Source organism: Pelobates fuscus, chromosome 2 (genome assembly GCF_036172605.1).
Source record: "Pelobates fuscus isolate aPelFus1 chromosome 2, aPelFus1.pri, whole genome shotgun sequence".
Taxonomy (NCBI): domain Eukaryota; kingdom Metazoa; phylum Chordata; class Amphibia; order Anura; family Pelobatidae; genus Pelobates; species Pelobates fuscus.
Window position 1 is genome coordinate 360485694 of NC_086318.1, and position 18259 is coordinate 360503952.

Below are 18259 nucleotides of genomic sequence, written 5' to 3' on the forward strand. Positions count from 1 at the left end.
ACTACTAAAGGCTAAACACGGGTATCCAGCTCCTTCTTTTATCCAGGATGTATCTGAGGATTATGGGAAATGCAGTCCAGAGAAAGCACAGCACTATAGACTATAATGCCCATCAGCCATATAGAAGACTAGCATCCTTGTCCCTGGAAGTACATGGATGATAATCCCAGGTCGCCAGAATAATATAGAATTTCCTGCTCAGTCAGTGGTGAATTGATACTTTTTAATATTCCTGAAGACTCTCCAGTCTTTAAATATTGATTGCCCCTGGTATTAGAAGCAGGCAGGCGGGGGCTATGGTCAGTAAATGCCATTACTGTGTTCCCTGGGGTGAGAGGCTAATGCAGGACACAGAGTGGATGAGGTTAAGATGTCTGCTAGGGCTCTATGGAAGTGAAGGAATCTCCTTGTTTGCAGACAGCCCGGCTGTAACAGTAGAGGGACTCTTTATGCTTCTTGTTAAAAAAAGCTTCTTCATCCTTGCTGTTTCATACACTACAAATGACAGCTTGATGTTATGAAGTTTCAAGCCAACAAAAGCCATGATCTACATGAAGCAGCAACAAAAACACAGTTTAACCCTGGTTTAGTACAGTCCTCTTAGCTACAGTGTAAAACTTGTTGCCATTATTTTCAGCTCTAAAAATATAATTTTGAGATTACCTGGATAAAGAATATTTTCCATGTACTGCTAATAAGGACTATATTTTATAAGTGGCTTAGAATATGTATCACTCTGCTAAATGATTTCAGTGTCACTTTAATTTTTATTATATAAACCACATTTATGATCGCAGGATCAGTAGAATCTGGTGCATTTTTTTTGTAATTTATTAGTGAAAAAAAAGTTGGTTTGCCAAATTATATCTCATGGTCTTTTTAGTAAGTCTTTAGACGCTTTGCATCAAGGGAGATGTAGTTCATCAAGATTTGGAGTGCCAAAGTTACATAAAGCTTTGTTTGAACATTGAGCACTACTAGTACAATTTCTAATTATATACATAACATTTGCTATAGATTACATATTGCCTTAACACTTAACAGGGCTCTCATAGCAACAAACCTTTCCCTGAACCTGGTCCTGATGGGGTTACATAAACTGGATTTGAGATGAGTGGTTCATTTTATTTACTTTTTTTTTTCCACAAGTGTTATGTGCTGTTTGCAATTCTGTTGCTCAGCCAACTTTTTGTCAAACTTTCCTTAATTAAAAAAATGATCCTGGCACAAGACTAGCTTTTATTATTCAGTGTTGGCACAGTCTGCACAGCGTGTCTACAGCTGTTAACCCCATGTTTGTAGTAGTGCCCTCTGTAAATCTATACAGCAGTGAAAGGGTAAACTGTTCCTTTTCCCTCCCCATAGGGAAGCTTTTTCACTCTACTATAAACCTATTGTGACGCACTTACTACAACTCGGTTACCCTTGCCAAGCCTCTGTCAGACTTGCTTCGCTCAGCACTTTAAAGAGAGAACAATAGGGCTGGGATAAGGAGTCCTGCCAGATACAGATACAGCAGAAAATCAGTGCAGTCACTAAAACTACCGCAGACGCTGTTCACTTTTCAGCACCACTGATCAGCCCTCTCTCCTGTTATGACCTGGAAAATGAACCTGCTAGTATTTCACGACAGCTGATGCACCTCTTTAAAAGACATTAACTTGATCACTTAATCCAAAACTTAGTTATGTGAGGAGACGAAAACCTTCCAAGCACAACACCCACAACTTTTCTCTAGGGGCTAATGTGTATGTATTATTTTTTACACACAAACAAAACCGTTGACTGCCCAAAAGTTAGTCTATTATTGGAAGTTATTTATTTATTTTTTTTGTATATTCACATAGTTAAATTGTAAGTTTGCTAATTACTAGTTAGGCCATTGAATCTAAGTAAAAACCCAACAACTGCTGATTGTATTTTTTTTTTTTATAGAGAAACTTACTAAAAAGGAAAAAAATATACCGGTATATAAAACGCCGTCACAGAAAACCACTATCACATAGTGGATGGGTTTATGTGAAAAAATAATGTACACCCAACTTATACCTAACCCTCCAATACCTAACCCTAACGCATGGTGATGAGACAATGTAGATTACGAGCTGATTGTGATTTTATTTCTTGTGTGGGTGGCTGTGGGCTGCCTATTGTCAAACCTGTTTTGTTTTTGTTTTTTTTAACGTTTTGTTTGTTACCTTAAATGACTTCATGGTTATTGTACGTTTAGTAAAGCGTTAGTTTAGTTATTTCTATTAAAAGAATATATTTTTTATGTCATGAGATTAATCAACAAATTTAGACTATTCTGGGAATTGGAGTGTAAAAAAGATCTAAACTGTACTAGATTGAGAACAGTTCAGGTGGATGGATTATCTGATGTCCTCCTGATTTTTGTCTCCCCCCTCCACCCCCACCTTTTGTTTCTTAAATACTTTTACACGTTTTGATTGGGCTCATCTCATATATACATTATTTTCTCTAATGTCCATTTTATACTTGTGTCTAGAGTCCTACAAAAGCATGATATAGCAGTTGATGAATTTCGTTAGACGTGAGAGCTTTAGAATGCTTTTGTCGGGGAAAGCTCGACACAACTTGAGGTCCAGATCTTATCTGGAACATCGAGAATCCCTCTAGAACTTTCACTACTAATGAGATGATTTATAAAAAGCTTTCAGTGGCTTTTAGATGACTAAAAATGCATTCACAATAGTACACAGAGTGTTTCGGGTAAGCCGTTCCGTCCACCGCATAGCTTGTGTTACAGAAAGGTGCAGTCCCTTTTCACAGGCAAACAAATAATTTCTTGTTGCGAATTAAATTTTTTGGCTTTTTAATTATGTCCTTTTGGATCATGTACAACAGATTTTTATTTTCAGTAACTGCTGTTTGAAGATGTATCCTCTTCCAGCTTTTCAAAACTTCTCTAGTTAAAGAGATTTATGCATTACTTAATAGCCGGGTTTTGCAGATTCATTCTTTAATTCGTTAAAATTTCATCAAATCTAAGACTGTCGGGGGCGGAGCTTAACCACGCACCTGATCAGACGCCATTTCTAGAAGCTCCTCAGCTTGCAAACCTAATCCTGTCGATATCGGCAATACTAAACACAATCCAGCCACAGCACTCACCGAACCGGATCCAGCAGGGCAAGAGGAACCGACTGTTGCCTTTTTTCCAGGCACCAAAAACAGCGAGGAGGAAGCACAGGTCTGAGGCCTACCGAGCACTCCACAGACTGGAAGGAATACTGGGAAGCTTTACCGCGAGTGGAGCAGACAGCCTGCAATCCCAGACACCGCCAGCCTCACCAGCACCAATGCCAGGGAGAGGTAGGCGCTCTTAAAAGCCCCAAAACCAGACGGAAGGTCAGGGTATAGGGGGCTATGTTACAGAGGCCCGCCCAACTCAGACCCACTACCGCGGAAAACACGCAAGTTAGGGACATGGGCACAGCAGCAGGCCATGACAAACCTGGAAGCTCACAATCCCCACAAACCCCTCAAGCTGAGCAGCCAGATGACTCAGCACCCACCACAAAGAGGGATTTAAAACTTCTTCTGGCAGAAATCCACAAGTTACTGGCGGCGGACTCCGCACTACTTAAAAAGCAGATGCAGGCAGTCACTGAGAGAGTGCGAACCTCAGAGGAGGACATAATAACCGTGCAAACCCACTTAACCACCGTGGATACCTCCATACAAGAGCTTCAAGCCCAAACCCAGACCCTGTCACTCAGGCTTGCAACCCTGGAAGACCGCCAGAGGCGTACACATATCAAGATCAGGGGCATCCCCTCAGCGGTCACGGCGGCAGAACTGCCACACTACGTTAGAAGACTGGTGACAACAGTCATGCCTCACGCTGTGGCCAAACGAATAAACATAGACCGTGTATACCGTCTTCCAAGCCCTACTCAACGCACAATGACTTTGGCACGAGACGTCCTTCTCAGATGCGTCACGCTACCTGATAAGCTCCAAATTATGGCGGCAATCAAAGATAAGGCACCGCTCACATTCGAGAACTCAAGCCTCACATTCTACCAGGACCTTACAAGGGCCACCCTCCAGATCTGTAAAAGATATGGGCCTGTCACATCCCAGCTGAGAAACGCAGGTCTGGCTTACCGCTGGGGAGCGAACGGCTCCTTAACAGTGACTCAGAACGGGACTACACATGCTACCGAGTTTGGGAGCTGCACAGACTTTTTTGAGTACACTGGGTCTGCTGCACCCGACCGCACCTTCAACCTCCGAACACCAGGCGACCTCATGGGACCCAGCGTCCATCACACCATTCACCCAGAGAGAGAGGAACCCACGGCCAGAAACACCGTGACTGCAGGGTGCTAACTCCCGAGGACTACCTTTGCAACCCATTTTTATCTAATTTTGTTTTATTTCAGTTTGTGTTCATAGTAGATTTAACTGTGTAGAGGGTATTTTACCCTCTCGCTCAAATATGGCAACACTACACAGTGCCCTCACGTGCCCGAGCCCAGCACAAGCAAGGTCAGTTTAGGCTGACAAGCATATCCACTAACGCCAAATGGCGTATCTTTCCTCCCCCACCCCACTGCCCCCTTGGGTCAGGGGCCACAGCGTGGTTACATATCCCTTTACTTCAACACCACATTATCAAGAGCGCATATGCTCACGTTACTCATGATAAGCAACCACCTCTTCAACCTGCAACCAGCATGACATTACATATTTTACACATGACAAGTGCCTGCAACCCGCATCCCTAAACATGTAGCACCTCAGGGCATAGGTCGTAAACAACGCACACAGGGACCGCAATCAGAGCAAAACATAAGCAGAAGCTCACTATAGAGCGACCTCTCCCTAGCAGTCCCCAAACAAAGTTTAAGCATGTACCATAAAAAAAATTGATGCTGTTCATTTTTTTTTTTTTTATCGCACCAGTTCTTAGAGTAATGCTATACTCAGTGTTATACATGTAACTGAAACGACGTGTTTTTCCACTTTTTTATGTGTCCAACCTTGTATTAAAACAAAGCATCTTGAAAAAGAATTAAAAAATAAATAAAATCTAAGACTGTGTCAAACCCCAGTCTGGCATACAGAGCCGATCTTCTGCTATCTAATATTGCGTGGCATGCACCAGAGTGGAATCATGCAAGATTTGGGCATCATGGATACAAGAAAGAAATGTAAATGGGGAAATTGGAATTACCGCAATGCTTGGTAAACCAAGGTAGAGAACTGCAGCCTCCAAATTGTAATAGTAGAATTGAAGAAAGGTACACAAAAAAAACATTTTTTGGGCCTAGAACAGGGCTTGAAAATTTGTATTGGGATCTAGGAGCGAGCTAAAAAAGTTAGGAGCCGGGTTTTTCAAAGTCAAAAATACAATTCTTAAAGGGACACTCTAGTCACCAGAACCTCTCATGTCCCTGCATGCTTTTCAATGTAAACACTGACTTTTCAGACAAAAGGCAGTGGTGCTAGAGGTGCTTCCTAGGTCAGTGTTGCACAGTGTGTAGCAACTACGTTAATGCTCTTCGTAGGGATGCATTGATTCAGTGCGTCTCTATGAGAAGTTGATTGGCACAGTGTTGGGTTTTGCCACGCGTGCGCCAATGCTTTAATATGAGGAAGCATTGGATTGGCTGAGATCATCAAGATTGATTGATGCCAGCAACTGTCACCAGTACGGCAGGGGAAAAAAAAGGTGAGAAAAAAACACCATTCCCATGTGATTGGAGGGGGCAGGTCGCCTAAACATACACACTTACTGATTTGATACACACTCACTGACAAACACACAGAAACTTACACTGATACTGCAACACTTACTCATAAATTACTTTTACTTTTTTTTTTTTTTTTTTTAAATCTAAATCCATCCAGCCTCCGTACCTTTTGGAGAGCTTGAGTGGATCAGCTTTTCGTATGGCTGCTGCAATCTCCCCCTGCTCTGCTCCCTAGAGTGCTGTTTAGTGATGTGGGGCCGGACTAATGTGATAATATGGCTTCCGGCATCACTGGAGGGAGCAGAGCAGGGAGATTACAGCTCCCTCGATTGACGCAACCCTTGCAGCCTCCATAAGCCGACTGCCCTTCTCCATTCTTTGGTAGACGGTCACCTTGGGCTGAACGGGCTCACAAATCCCAGATTGTTAGTACAAATTTCATGGTCGCCATAGGAACCCAGTGCCTGGGATTTGACAAGTTTCTTTTTTGTATTCATTTTTTATTATTTTGTGTGTTCCTGTCTTCAATAAACCTATATGATGCAACTACGCTGTTAAACATGTGGATTGTAATGGACAGATAATGTGCCAATATGCTGAAGGATTTTGGAGATTTTTTTTTTTTCCCCCCCACACGTGCCTCAGCTGCACACCTTATCGTAGGAAACACCTCAATAAATGATGACATCTCCTCTTCGAATGCCACACAAATTGGGTAGCAAGATTTAAATGAGGGGCCTTTCAAGGTTAGTGTCCCTTTTAAGAGGACTTTGATAATGTGTTTAAGATAAGGACACCTCTATATATAAAATAATAATAATAATAATAATAAAATATATATATATATATATATATATATATATATATATATATATATATATTTATATATTTTGCGGTGTTGGCAATAAACCCACAGGATTCGCAGCTTGCTACCTGGAACTGCAGTTCCATTGTTTTATAACGGAGTGCTGAGCACCTTAAACCTCTATGCACTCTGCTGTATTATGCTCACACACGGCTCTATTTATGGAAACCGTGAAAAGATTTACAGATGCAGCCTTAGGGTAGGAACTTGCTTAATTGCAGATTTTTTTATTTTTTTTTCTCCTCTGTGTAAATTACTTATAAATAAAACACAGAAGTCGGACATCAGCCTGGGACCTAGACAGTGTGCTTAAGATGTCGGTTCTTGTTTCCCTTCTACACGTTGTTGCAGTTTTTGTTAAAGAAACACTGCTTATACCACAAGCACTGCAACTTGCTGTAATGGTTCTAATGCTCTGATTGCTCATCCCCCATTGTAAATAGTCAAATCATTTTAAAATAGTTTGCCTTCTTACATGGGGTGCAACAGAAATGGCTACCTGTCTCTACTACATTTGACAGATCGCTAGAAGCTTTTACCTTTCCATTGTTTCTAGTTGAGGTAGGGAGCAGACTCCAGGTAAAAAGTCAAACCGTTCCTAAACGGTTTGGACACTTGCATTGGGGGTGCCAGGGCACTCCTGCCACCATAAACACTGCAGCACACATTAGTAGTTATGGTGCTTGGAGTGTTCCTCTAATCAACAGACTTCCAACACTCTGACCTTTTTGTCAGGACGTCGGTAGGTGGGGAAATCAAACTCAGATTTTTATTTATTCTGTATTAAGTTATTTTGTTCTATATATTGCACTATCTCTGCACAGCTGACTCTTTTAATGAATCAGCCCTTACTTGTTAATGCGGTTTGGGCTACAGACTGGTTTTTGCTGTCCAAGATAAACTTCACTACAATTGTCCAAACTACATCATATTTTTTTTTTTTTTCCTACTGGGTCATATTACACTGGTTCACTTTTTTTTTTTTCCCTTAATTGCTTTCTGTATGTATTTTTGCATTAATAGAGAATTAATTGAAGCATTCTAGCCCTCTCCCTTGAAATTGTATCTGGCAAAATTTTTTTTCTTTAATGGCAGTGACTGCTTATTCTCATACATGAATAATTCATTTGTCCTGGGCTCACAATATCCGTTCAGAAGTGTTAGTTGTGTGGAGTGTTTTTATTTTTATTTTTTTTTCTTGTATTGGTTTTGGCCTCTATATTCTACACTGAACCGAATAGACCCCTCCTATTGTGGTTTGGGCCAGTATGGTACAGGAAGTTGTGTTTTTTTTTAATTCTTCATATGCTTGCTAGACAGCCCAACAGTGCAGATGTTGCAGCCAAATTCGGTAAAACAGCAGTTTTTTTTTTTTTTGTGGTTTTTTTTTTTTTTTTTTTAACATGTTGTGGTTATTTCAAAGGTTCAATGTCTGAACATGTCCCTTTTTTTTTCTTTACCTTGCAGAAATAAGAAGACCAAATGGCCAAACAACCATCAGTGTTGAGCCCGGGCAGTGATAGCGGAGACAGTGACCAGTTACAGCCGACCAGTAGACCTCCATATCGCCCACTTAGAAGAGGGGCCCCAACCTCCCTCACCAGCCCTACTCAAGGTAATTTTTCTGATGAGGGGGGAAGCTCCTCTGCCAGCACTCCTTGGGGTACATCTGTACCGCCATATAGTCCCAGTTCATTCGCCAACAGATCCCCGCATTGCATGCTGGTGAAAAGAACATCGCTCGTCTCCAAGTCCTCCAGCGGTTATTTCTCATTTGAAGTGAGCCCTGCATCTGTGAGTTGCGATAAAGCCACTCAAACTCCAAGTCCGCCTTGTCAGGCAGTCAACCACCTTTTGTCAGCAATGGGTAAGCAAGATTTGGTGACCTTTTATTTACCAGAACAATGGGTAATGTATGAACAACACACAAAGCTCTGTATTTTTGGTGTAACTGTTCAGAGAGGATTTAACTTCTACTACATACACAATGTACGAAACTCTATTCTAGAGTTATAAGGAAGTAGTTATTTTTTTTTTGTCTCTTTTTTTGTGTCTCACACAAGATGTTTAAGTCCTCCAAAAAAAAATTACACTTTTTAACCCCCCCGGTTTCCCATGTTCAAAAAGTAGTCAACTCTCCCATACACACTGACCACCCCCTTTCAGATATATTTGCCAAAGTGACAATTCAAAATGGATTACACGTGTCAGACCAGAGTAGCTGATCTGAAAGCATATCAGTCTTGGGTAATTGTTCCATTTCAGCTATTTTGAACTTAAATTACATGTTGACAAGTAACCCTGTATAAATAACACTTGACTTGTGAGAGTGAATGGGAACTGTACGGTTTATTATGTTTCAGTGAATTTACAGTGTCTGTTAAAATTGCTACAGGAATAATACTTTTACCGTGATGATTAAGTGATCACAGGTGTCCACTAGATCTCGTAGAATTAGAGCACAGCCAACGGCGGATTCTGTGAGAATTTCTTAGCTGGTTCTAAGACACTGAGAAGAGGAAGAATGGAAGTATTTTCTGCATTGCTATCTTAAAGGATCACTCTATGCACCATCACCACTACCGCTCACCCTTACATTCCTTTTTAAGTTTTAATTGGAGTATGCTGAGCGCTGCTCCCTGCCTCCACTGCTAATGTCAGAGAGCAGGAATTTACTAAGCTGGAACTTCCATTAGCTCTCCTGAGATCAGCCCTGTAGAGCATGATTTGGCTCATTGACTGAGAGCGATCAGGAAACTCTCTCCTGCTTAGGAACTTCCGGCTCTCTGGCTTTAGTAGTGGGAGTGGGTAGAGGCGTCCAGCAGATCCCAGGTAAGATGTCGGACCATTCAAAAACAGTTTGACTATTTACAATGGGGAGGTGTCAGGTCACTCCTGGCACCGTAATTACTACAGAGCTGTAGTGGTTGTGGTGCTTGTAGTGTTCCTTTAAAGTATTTTATTGATCATGCAATCAGAATTGGGGGGAAAGGGGGTATTTTTATGTTTGAAAGCTGGCTTAGTTACATAGCCTTGCAGTAAGTTATTTTTGGGACCTGCGAGTCCCATCTCATTTAGCTTTATTCTTTGATTTTTGGGTCCTGCAAGACCAGGCACACTGAGCAAATCTAGGGACCTGCGTCCCCCATAGTGTTAAATTTTGAGAAATTTATATGGAGTGTCTTCAACAACTGAAATTACATTATCGTGGCATTAACATTGTATTTGTTATTAATCCGCTAATGGGCAAAGCCCTCTTTACATTTTATATTTTCCCCCAATTGTAAAGCGCTACAAAATTTGTTGGTGCTTCGTAAATGCCAGTAATAGTATAAATCTGGCCCTTTAGAGACCGTATCCTCACGTGTTGCCCTTTACATTTGTCAGCCTGGTTTTGTAGGCATGCTAATGTTAAATATACATGGAGTTCCATATTTTGATAACCTGTACTATGTCAATGATCTCTAATTGGTATATGAACAACTAATGAAAATTTGCCATAGCTACACGTGTTCATGTAGGAAGATCCTAAAAAAACACAGTCCAACTATTTTCAGTAATATTATGTAAAATATATGCAAAATGAGCACGTTGCTGTATGGTGAAGCTATAGAATATTCACGATACTAAAACATCCTCACTAATGTTTTGGGAGGGCTAGGAAGTTATTCTTGACCTTGGTGATTTTAATCTCTAATCTAGTCTAATTTGTCTTGGATTGGTCAAATGTCCCTGCACCGCTTTAAAATGAATCCAGTTCAAACAACTAATTAAAAAAACTAAACCCTACTACATGTGTGCAGGTATAGATGGCGAGCTCAGTGCTGGCATACATTAGGTAAATATTGTAATTGGTTTGAACCACTTCCCAGTCTAAACAGAGCTCACTGCGGAAGCTGCAGATTCTATGGTTTGCAGCAGAAACTTGAAATGATATTGTTGTGTGTGTGTGTGTGCATAGGCGTGCGCAGCCTATTGCATTAGGGTGTGCACCCTAAAGCACAAACACACGCCGTGTGTGTGTGTGTGTGTGTGTGTGTGTATATATATATATATATATATATATATATATATATATATATAGCGCCAACAGATTCCGTAGCGCTTTACAATATTATGAGAAGGGATTTAACTATGAATAGGACAATTACAAATAAACTTACAGGAACAATAGGTTGAAGAGGACCCTGCTCGATCGAGCTTACATTCTATAGGAGGTGGGGTGTAAAACACATTAGGACAGGAATTTGCAATCAAATCAGGTGGACTGCCCTTTAGGAGAGGGCAAGAGAAAGGTATGTGAGGTAAGGGTTAGTCTTGGAGGCCATACGCTTTCCTAAAGAGATGGGTTTTAAGGCACTTCTTAAAAGATGCAAGACTAGGGGAGAGTCTGATGGCGGTAGGCAGGCTATTCCATAGGAAGGGAGCCGCCCGCGAGAAGTCCTGCAAGCGCGAGTTGGCCGTACGAGTGCGGACAACGGACAAGAGGTGGTCACGGGCAGAGCGGAGAGACCGAGAAGGGACATCTATGGATCTGTGAGGAGATATAAGAGGGGCTAGAGTTGTTCAGTGCTTTATAGGTGTGAGTTAGTACCTTGAATTGACTCCTATAGCATACAGGAAGCCAATGTAAGGACTGGCAGAGGGGTGAGGTGTGAGAGAAACGACTAGAGAGGAAAATCAGTCTAGCAGCAGCGTTCATTACGGACTGTAGGGGTGCAGTACGGCTTTTGGGAAGACCAATCAGGAGAGGGTTACAGTAATCCATGCGGGAAATTACTAGAGCATGGACAAGCTCCTTGGTAGTATCTGGTGCAAGAAAGGGGCGGATGCGGGCTATGTTTTTAAGATGGAATCTACAGGATTTGGCAACATGCTGGATGTGAGGCTCAAAGGTGAGACCAGAGTCAAGTATGACGCCAAGACAGCGCGCTTGCAAGGATGGACTGATGTTGGTACCACAAACTTGAAGGGAGAGCGAAAGAGGAGGATCAGTATTAGGAGGAGGAAAGGCAAGGAGCTCAGTTTTTGAGAGATTGAGTTTCAGAAAGCGGGAGGACATCCAGTCAGAGATGGAAGAAAGGCAAGCAGTGACACGTTGCAGGACGGCAGGGGAGAGGTCCGGGGAGGAGAGATATAGCTGGGTGTCATCAGCGTACAGGTGGTAGTGGAATCCAAAAGAGGTAATACGTTTGCCAAGAGAGGCAGTATAAAGAGAAAATAGAAGGGGACCAAGGACGGAGCCTTGGGGGACTCCAACCGAGACAGGGCGAGGGGAGGAGGTATCATTAGAAAAGGAGACACTGAATGAGCGTTGGGAGAGATAAGAGGAAAACCACGAGAGGACAGAGTCACAGAGACCAAGCGATTGAAGAATTTGAAGAAGGAGAGCATGATCAACGGTGTCAAAGGCCGCTGAGAGGTCAAGAAGAATTAGTATGGAGTAGTGGCCTTTGGATTTAGCTGCGATTAGGTCGTTAGTGACTTTGATAAGGGCAGTCTCTGTAGAGTGGAGAGGGCGGAAGCCAGATTGAAGGGGGTCAAGGAGAGAGTTGGAATTGAGGAAATGAGACACACGGGTAAAGAAAAGCCTTTCCAGAAGCTTTGAGGAAAAAGGGAGCAGGGATATGGGACGGTAGTTAGAGAGGGTGGATGAGTCGAGGGATGTTTTTTTTAGTATAGGTACTACAGTGGCATGTTTAAGGTCAGCAGGGACGATGCCAGAAGAGAGTGAGCAGTTGAAGATGTGTGTTAGAGAAGGCACGAGACAAGTGGAGAGAGATCTGATAAGGTGAGATGGGACAGGATCGAGCGGGCAAGTGGTGGGGCGAGAGGAGCAAAGAAGAGCAGCCACCTCTTGGTCAGTAGCTGGGGAGAATGTCTGAAGGGTAGGAAAGGCATGATCTATGTGTGATTGAGAAACAGAAAGGCAAGGAGGGGAGAATTCTTTCCTTAGCTGTTCAATCTTGTCAGTGAAGTAACATGCAAAGTTATCAGAAGTAAGGTGTCAAAGAGACGCCTGGGGTTGCGGGAACATGAACTAATGAGAGAGGAAAAATAGGACTGTTTGGCAAGGGCTGCACTGTATGAACACAATATGAATCTATAATGGAGAAAGTCTGATAGGGTACGAGACTTCCTCCAGGAGCGTTCAGCACAACGGGAGCATCTTTGCAGGTAGCGCGTTGATTTAGTATGCCATGGTTGGGGGCGGGTCCTCCTTGAGGTGCTTGTTTGGAGTGGCGCTGCAGTGTTCAAGGCAGATGTAAGAGTAGAGTTATATATGGAGATGGCCAGTGAAGGACAGGAGAGGGAAGGGATGGACAGCAGTTGTGAATCAATGTCAGCTGACAACTGTTGGAGATCCAGAGAATTAAGGTCCCTCCTGAGTTGAGGGGGGTTAGGCTGAGGTTGTTGGGTGAGGGGGTACGCAAGAGCAAATGATAAGAGGTGGTGATCAGAGAGTGGATATGGAGTGTTGCAGATATTAGTTACTGTACATGCATAAGTGAAGATTAGGTCAAGGGTATTGCCAGCTACATGGGTGGGAGAATTTGCCCACTGTGATAGCCCGTGGGAGGAAGTCATTGAAAGTAGTTTAGTGGCTGCAGAGGTCAAGGGTGGGTTTATAGGAATATTGAAGTCCCCGAGAATTAGGGATGGAATGTTAGAAGAGAGGAAATAGGGTAGCCAGGCAGCAAAGTGGTCAAGGAAGAGAAGAGGGGAACCAGGGGGACGGTAAATAACAGCAATGTTAGCGGAGAAGGGTTTGAAAAGGCGAATTGAGTGTATTTCAAATGACGGGAAAGAGAGGGAAGGGGGGGTGGGAAGAGGTTTAAAAGAGCAGTGAGGGGAGAGGAGAAACCCAACACCACCACCTTTACATTCAGAGTTTCTTGGGTTGTGGGTAAGTTGGAGACCACCGAAGGACAAAGATGCAGGGGTGGCAGTCTCAGAGGGGGAGAGCCAGGTTTCTGTTAAGGCTAGTAAATCTATTGAACGAGAGATAAAGAAGTCATGGACAGCAGTGGATTTAGTTCTATTGCAAACAGAGCGTGCGTTCCAGAGGGCAGTATTGAAGGAGGATCTAGAGGAACATGAGAGGGGTATGAGATTAGTGTGGGTCCTTGGGTTAGTATGTGCTGTGTTTGTTGAGAGGGGACCGGGGTTTGGAGATACATCACCAGCTGCTAGGAGCAGAAGTATAGAAAGGAAGTGAAGGTGGGAGTAGGATTTGAAAGTTTTGTAGAAGGGTATGTATGTAGAGGATTTGGGAGGAGTTGGTGGAGATATGCTGGAAAGGTATGTGTAGAGTGCATGGGATGAATAGAGAGGGGAGGGGAGTAAGGTGGAAGTAATGATGATTGTGTTGCCAGGGACAGGTGAGTGAAAGGATAGGGAAATTTTAGTAATCAGAGAAGTTAGTGTTAAAGTGAAAAATAGAAGGGAGAACATTAGAGAAAATGTGTATTATATAGATATGTAGATCATATATACAAACACACACAAGTATCAATGAGTGATTAAACCAATGTAAGGATGCAGTGTGTTTAAATGAATTCAGGTGAGGAGAGGTTTGGTAACTTGATTGGTGTGTTAAGGAAACCAGCTGATGTGCACTATCTATAAGTAAGTTGTTGACCATGGGGTGGGATGGTGTAGGGTGGGCAATCTTCCAGAGATGATACCTCTGCTCAGAAGATTTTGCAGGACTTGGTTGCTTGGGAGTGCTGGGTGTTAATGCTGTTTTAAGGGGCCCAGTCTGAAATATAAGGTCTGAGGTTAGAAAAAAAAAAAAAAAGAAATAAAACGCACTATTATGGGTGGGGAGACATGGGGCTATTGAGGTAATTAATTAGAGATGAAAAACTAAAAGGAGAGAACATTTGGGATAAAAAGATAGGAAGGATCAGTCTTGGGGAATGAACATAAAATGACATGATCATACCAGCTTTAAGAAAAACAAAAACAGAAGATCAGGATGGGAGATATAGTTATCAATTAAGTAGTGATAGTATAGGGAGGGAGATGGAATAGAACACACATTTTAAAATTGCTGCGGTGTGTGTGCTGTTAGTGTGCTGTGTGTAAGGGTGCTGCTGTGTGTGTGTATGTGTGTGTATGTGTGAGGGTGCTGTTAGTGTGATGTGTGTGTGTGTGAGGGTGCTGGTAATGTGCTATGTGGGTGAGGGTGTTTGTGGGTGTGTGTGTTTGTGAGGGTGCTGTTTGGGTGTGAGGGTGTGTGTGTTTTAGGGTCCTGTTAGTGTGCTGTTTGTGTGAGGGTGCTGTATTTCTGTAGGTGATGTATGTGTGTGTGTTCTGTATGTTTGGAGGGATTGTGGAGGTGGGGGCAGATTAGTAAATATCCCCCCCTCCCTTCGTACCTTATGTAGGGAGGGGGGATCCTTGCTGCCATGTGCCATCCCTGGTGGTCCAGTGGAGAGTTAACTCTAGCCTGCGGGGCTAGAGTTAACTCTCGCGAGATCTGAGCGTTGCCACGGCAACGCTAAGATATCGCGAGAGGAACCTGGCAGAGCTGCTGTCTGGAGTTCCCCGGGTCCTCTCCTGCCTCCCTCCATGCTGCTGGGGGCCGGTGAGGTAGATCTTTGATCTCCCCGCTGGCCCATGGAGGCTTAGAGCAGAGCCAGCACTCAGATAGCGCCGGTTCTGTGTGAGCCGACGGGAGAATAAAGTCCTGGGGAATAAAGTGTGGGAACTCTCCCAAGATTCTCCCCCCCCCCCCCCCCCCAAAAAAAAAAAACAAATAATATACACTCCTGTGTGTGTGTGTGTGTGTGTGTGTATATATATATATATATATATATGTACACACACACTGACACGCATAGTCAGATACACACACTCATACATTCAGACACCCATGAGGTCCATCACCTCTTGCCCCCCCATGACAGGGAGAGGAAGGGGGGCGCTGAGTGCCTGCAGGAACGGTGTTCCTGCTCATAAAAAGTGCAGGAACTCTGTTCCTGCAGGACTTAATCCATAGGCGTGCCGCGGGGATTGGGGTGTGCCCAGGCACACCCCGTGCACACGCCTATGTGTGTGTGTGTGTGTGAGCGAGAGACCTGGCTTGTCTTTTAATTTAACCCACTATTGGAGTACAGAGAAGAAGTTATGTTGAGACCCACTGGTTTGGGTGCCCAGCAGCTGTAATTCTTGTTTGGTATGTAACGCCTGTCTCCAGTTAGAAGCCCTCTATTTATTAAGACTATACAAACAAGATTGACCTGTAATTTCCTTCTATTTAATTTTGAATTTGTTTCTAAGCACCCCTTCACCTACTGGAGCAGACTTCATATGACGATTAAAGTGATTGCTATCGCCATCTGATTGTTCTTCATCCTGTTTGTTTCCTTATGAAATCTTGTGTTTTCTAAGTTGCTGTGAGTGCTTCTGTTGGTTCTTTCCTGCCCAAAGGGCCTTCATTTATTTAAGATTAACCTTCGCAGACTTCGCATATCCATGTTCTTTTGCTGTGATGGGACAGACGTTTGTTTTGTTTGGAAGGGACTTAAGGCTGCAAAAACTGTCTGGATTATTCTTCATAAAGAAACGTGGCCTTGTGATTGGTATTGTCTTACCAAGTCCTCTCAAAGACACATTTTACAATTGCAATATAACATTTTGTAAGAAAGTGTATTTGGAGAAAGTTTATTTAAAATATACATATATTTTTTTTTAATTCCTATTCCCCCAAGTATCATTTGAGTTTCTCTAGTACTGAAGAAGGCAGTGTCATGTCAATGCTGAATATGATGTGTTTGTGACAGCCAATTAGTGCCCAATTTTTATTTCAGGCAGCGTACATGATGCTGCTTACATCGTAATGAATAACTGGCAACAGACAACTCATTTTGGCGCAGGATCAAGTAAATGCTGGCTTGCACTTGCTTTCCTTTTAAATGACACAACTGGCAATACAGTATACATTCTGATTACCCGAACTGCTCCCACCCCTTCAAAAAAAAAAAATCTTCTGTATTTGTTGACATTATTTGGATATTTATGGCTTCATAGAATAATTAAAATAATGTTTAAATCTTTCTCATTTGTCCAGTGCAATACTGTGTTTTATTATATCTGTAATGCTATCTTCTAAATGTCTAGTTAAATAGGTTCATGTTTCATATACCCCAGGTTTATCCCAGCATTTATTGGCCATACTTTTGCTGGGCGGGAACCAAGTTTCCTTTATACCTGTACCCAATGATTGACAAATGTTTGTAAAATTTAGTAGGTTTTTATTTTTCCCCGTAATTTGGGTATATGAACTGTTTTATTTTATTTATTGTACAAATGTATTGGGGGAAATTTCTGTGGGTTAATATACTCTATCTTAACGTGTTATGACAAGCGTACATTATTTGTATGTAGATTTGAATTAATTTTTTTTTTATATATATATATATATTTTTTTTTTCTCCTCCCTTAATAAAGCTTTAATTCAACAACCAATTCAAAGTCCCTCCTAATGCTGTGAATAGGTGAAATATGGTTGTCCTGATTGCTGTATATAATCACTGGCATTGTGCTTTGGCAGTCTGTACCATTTGTCTCCTTAAAGTCATGGTAAATAATACAAATTTAAGGCCTTGGGTGCCTTCCATTAAACGTTGATAACCTTATTTGTTACAGACAGGAGTTGTCTGCAGCTGTGCATTGCTCAGTAATGTGCCCCGACCAAATGCCTCTGGCAGAACATTACAAATTTGTACCTTTTCATTCTATTGCGCAACCGGCTGGGTGAATGTTTACTTATTTTAGGCCTTGTGACTCAGTGTATTTTTACCCTCTTAAACACAATAGTGCTATGTCTAGCATTAATCTTAATGAAGGGTTTACCAAGTAACTGCTTCACATTGTATGTCTTAGACCAGGAATGAATATTGGCCAACAAACTCCGTACCCCTTTCTATTCTAATTGAGTCTTCTCAGTTAACAAGCCCTCTGGACCATGTCTTATGTGCGTGTAACTGTACTGCATTATCTTTTTGCACCATTTGTTTGATATACTCTGTCTAGTGGGCCAGCTCGTGCTTTGGAACAGTAGTACTTGTTAGATCATGCTTAAATATTGATTTCAGTTTGGGAAACAAAATGTTCAGAACATTAGCTTGTGATCATAGATCCTAACCCCCTCCCCCTCCCCTAATAACTTGTCAAACTACATTTTATAATATGCTGAAATTGGCAATCTAGGATTTGTTCGTGTAAACCGTTTATATTTTTTGTATTGTATTGGGGGAGGGGGGGAGGAGGAGAAGTGTACGTTGAAACTGGTAAAAGTGAAGATAAAAATAGAACTCTGTGACCAGTGGGAATAACTGCGAGGCTGTGGGAGGTGCTACAGCTTAGTAACTTTAAGGAGAAGCGTGCTCATTGTTTTCCCAGTTTGATAAACTGCTTACTTGACAAAATAGAAGCAATGTAAACAAAGGCAGCCTTTGGTTTTAAAACGTACACAGTCTGTGTTCAGAGTGAACTGACGGAGAGGGCAGACACCTCCTGCTTTCACCCCAGGTTCCTGCTCTGCTGCCTCACTCATTGACATACGGGTACATTCATTGGGGGCTCTCAGAGAAACCCAGAGCAGCATGCATTGTTAACATTGGCTAATCACCTGTCTGTGCTGCTTTGAGATTCACAC

At 42.4% G+C, this 18259-nt stretch overlaps 1 protein-coding gene and 1 long non-coding RNA gene across 6 annotated transcripts in view; one reads left to right on the plus strand and one right to left on the minus strand.

The window, feature by feature from the left end:
• The window catches only part of LOC134587360 (uncharacterized), a 748302-nt gene that overhangs the window by 82030 nt on the left and 648013 nt on the right, over positions 1-18259 (minus strand). The gene's annotated exons all lie outside the window — the stretch shown is intronic.
• Positions 1-18259, plus strand: part of BCL2L11 (BCL2 like 11) — a 189589-nt gene that overhangs the window by 18623 nt on the left and 152707 nt on the right. For all 5 annotated transcript variants that reach the window (XR_010086627.1, XM_063443674.1, XM_063443673.1 and 2 more), the window contains exon 2: positions 8059-8458. Coding sequence is in view for 4 of the 5 variants with exons in the window: in XM_063443674.1 (XP_063299744.1) it covers positions 8074-8458 (385 nt within the window). In the remaining variant the exon portion in view is untranslated. The remainder of the gene's footprint in view (positions 1-8058; positions 8459-18259) is intronic.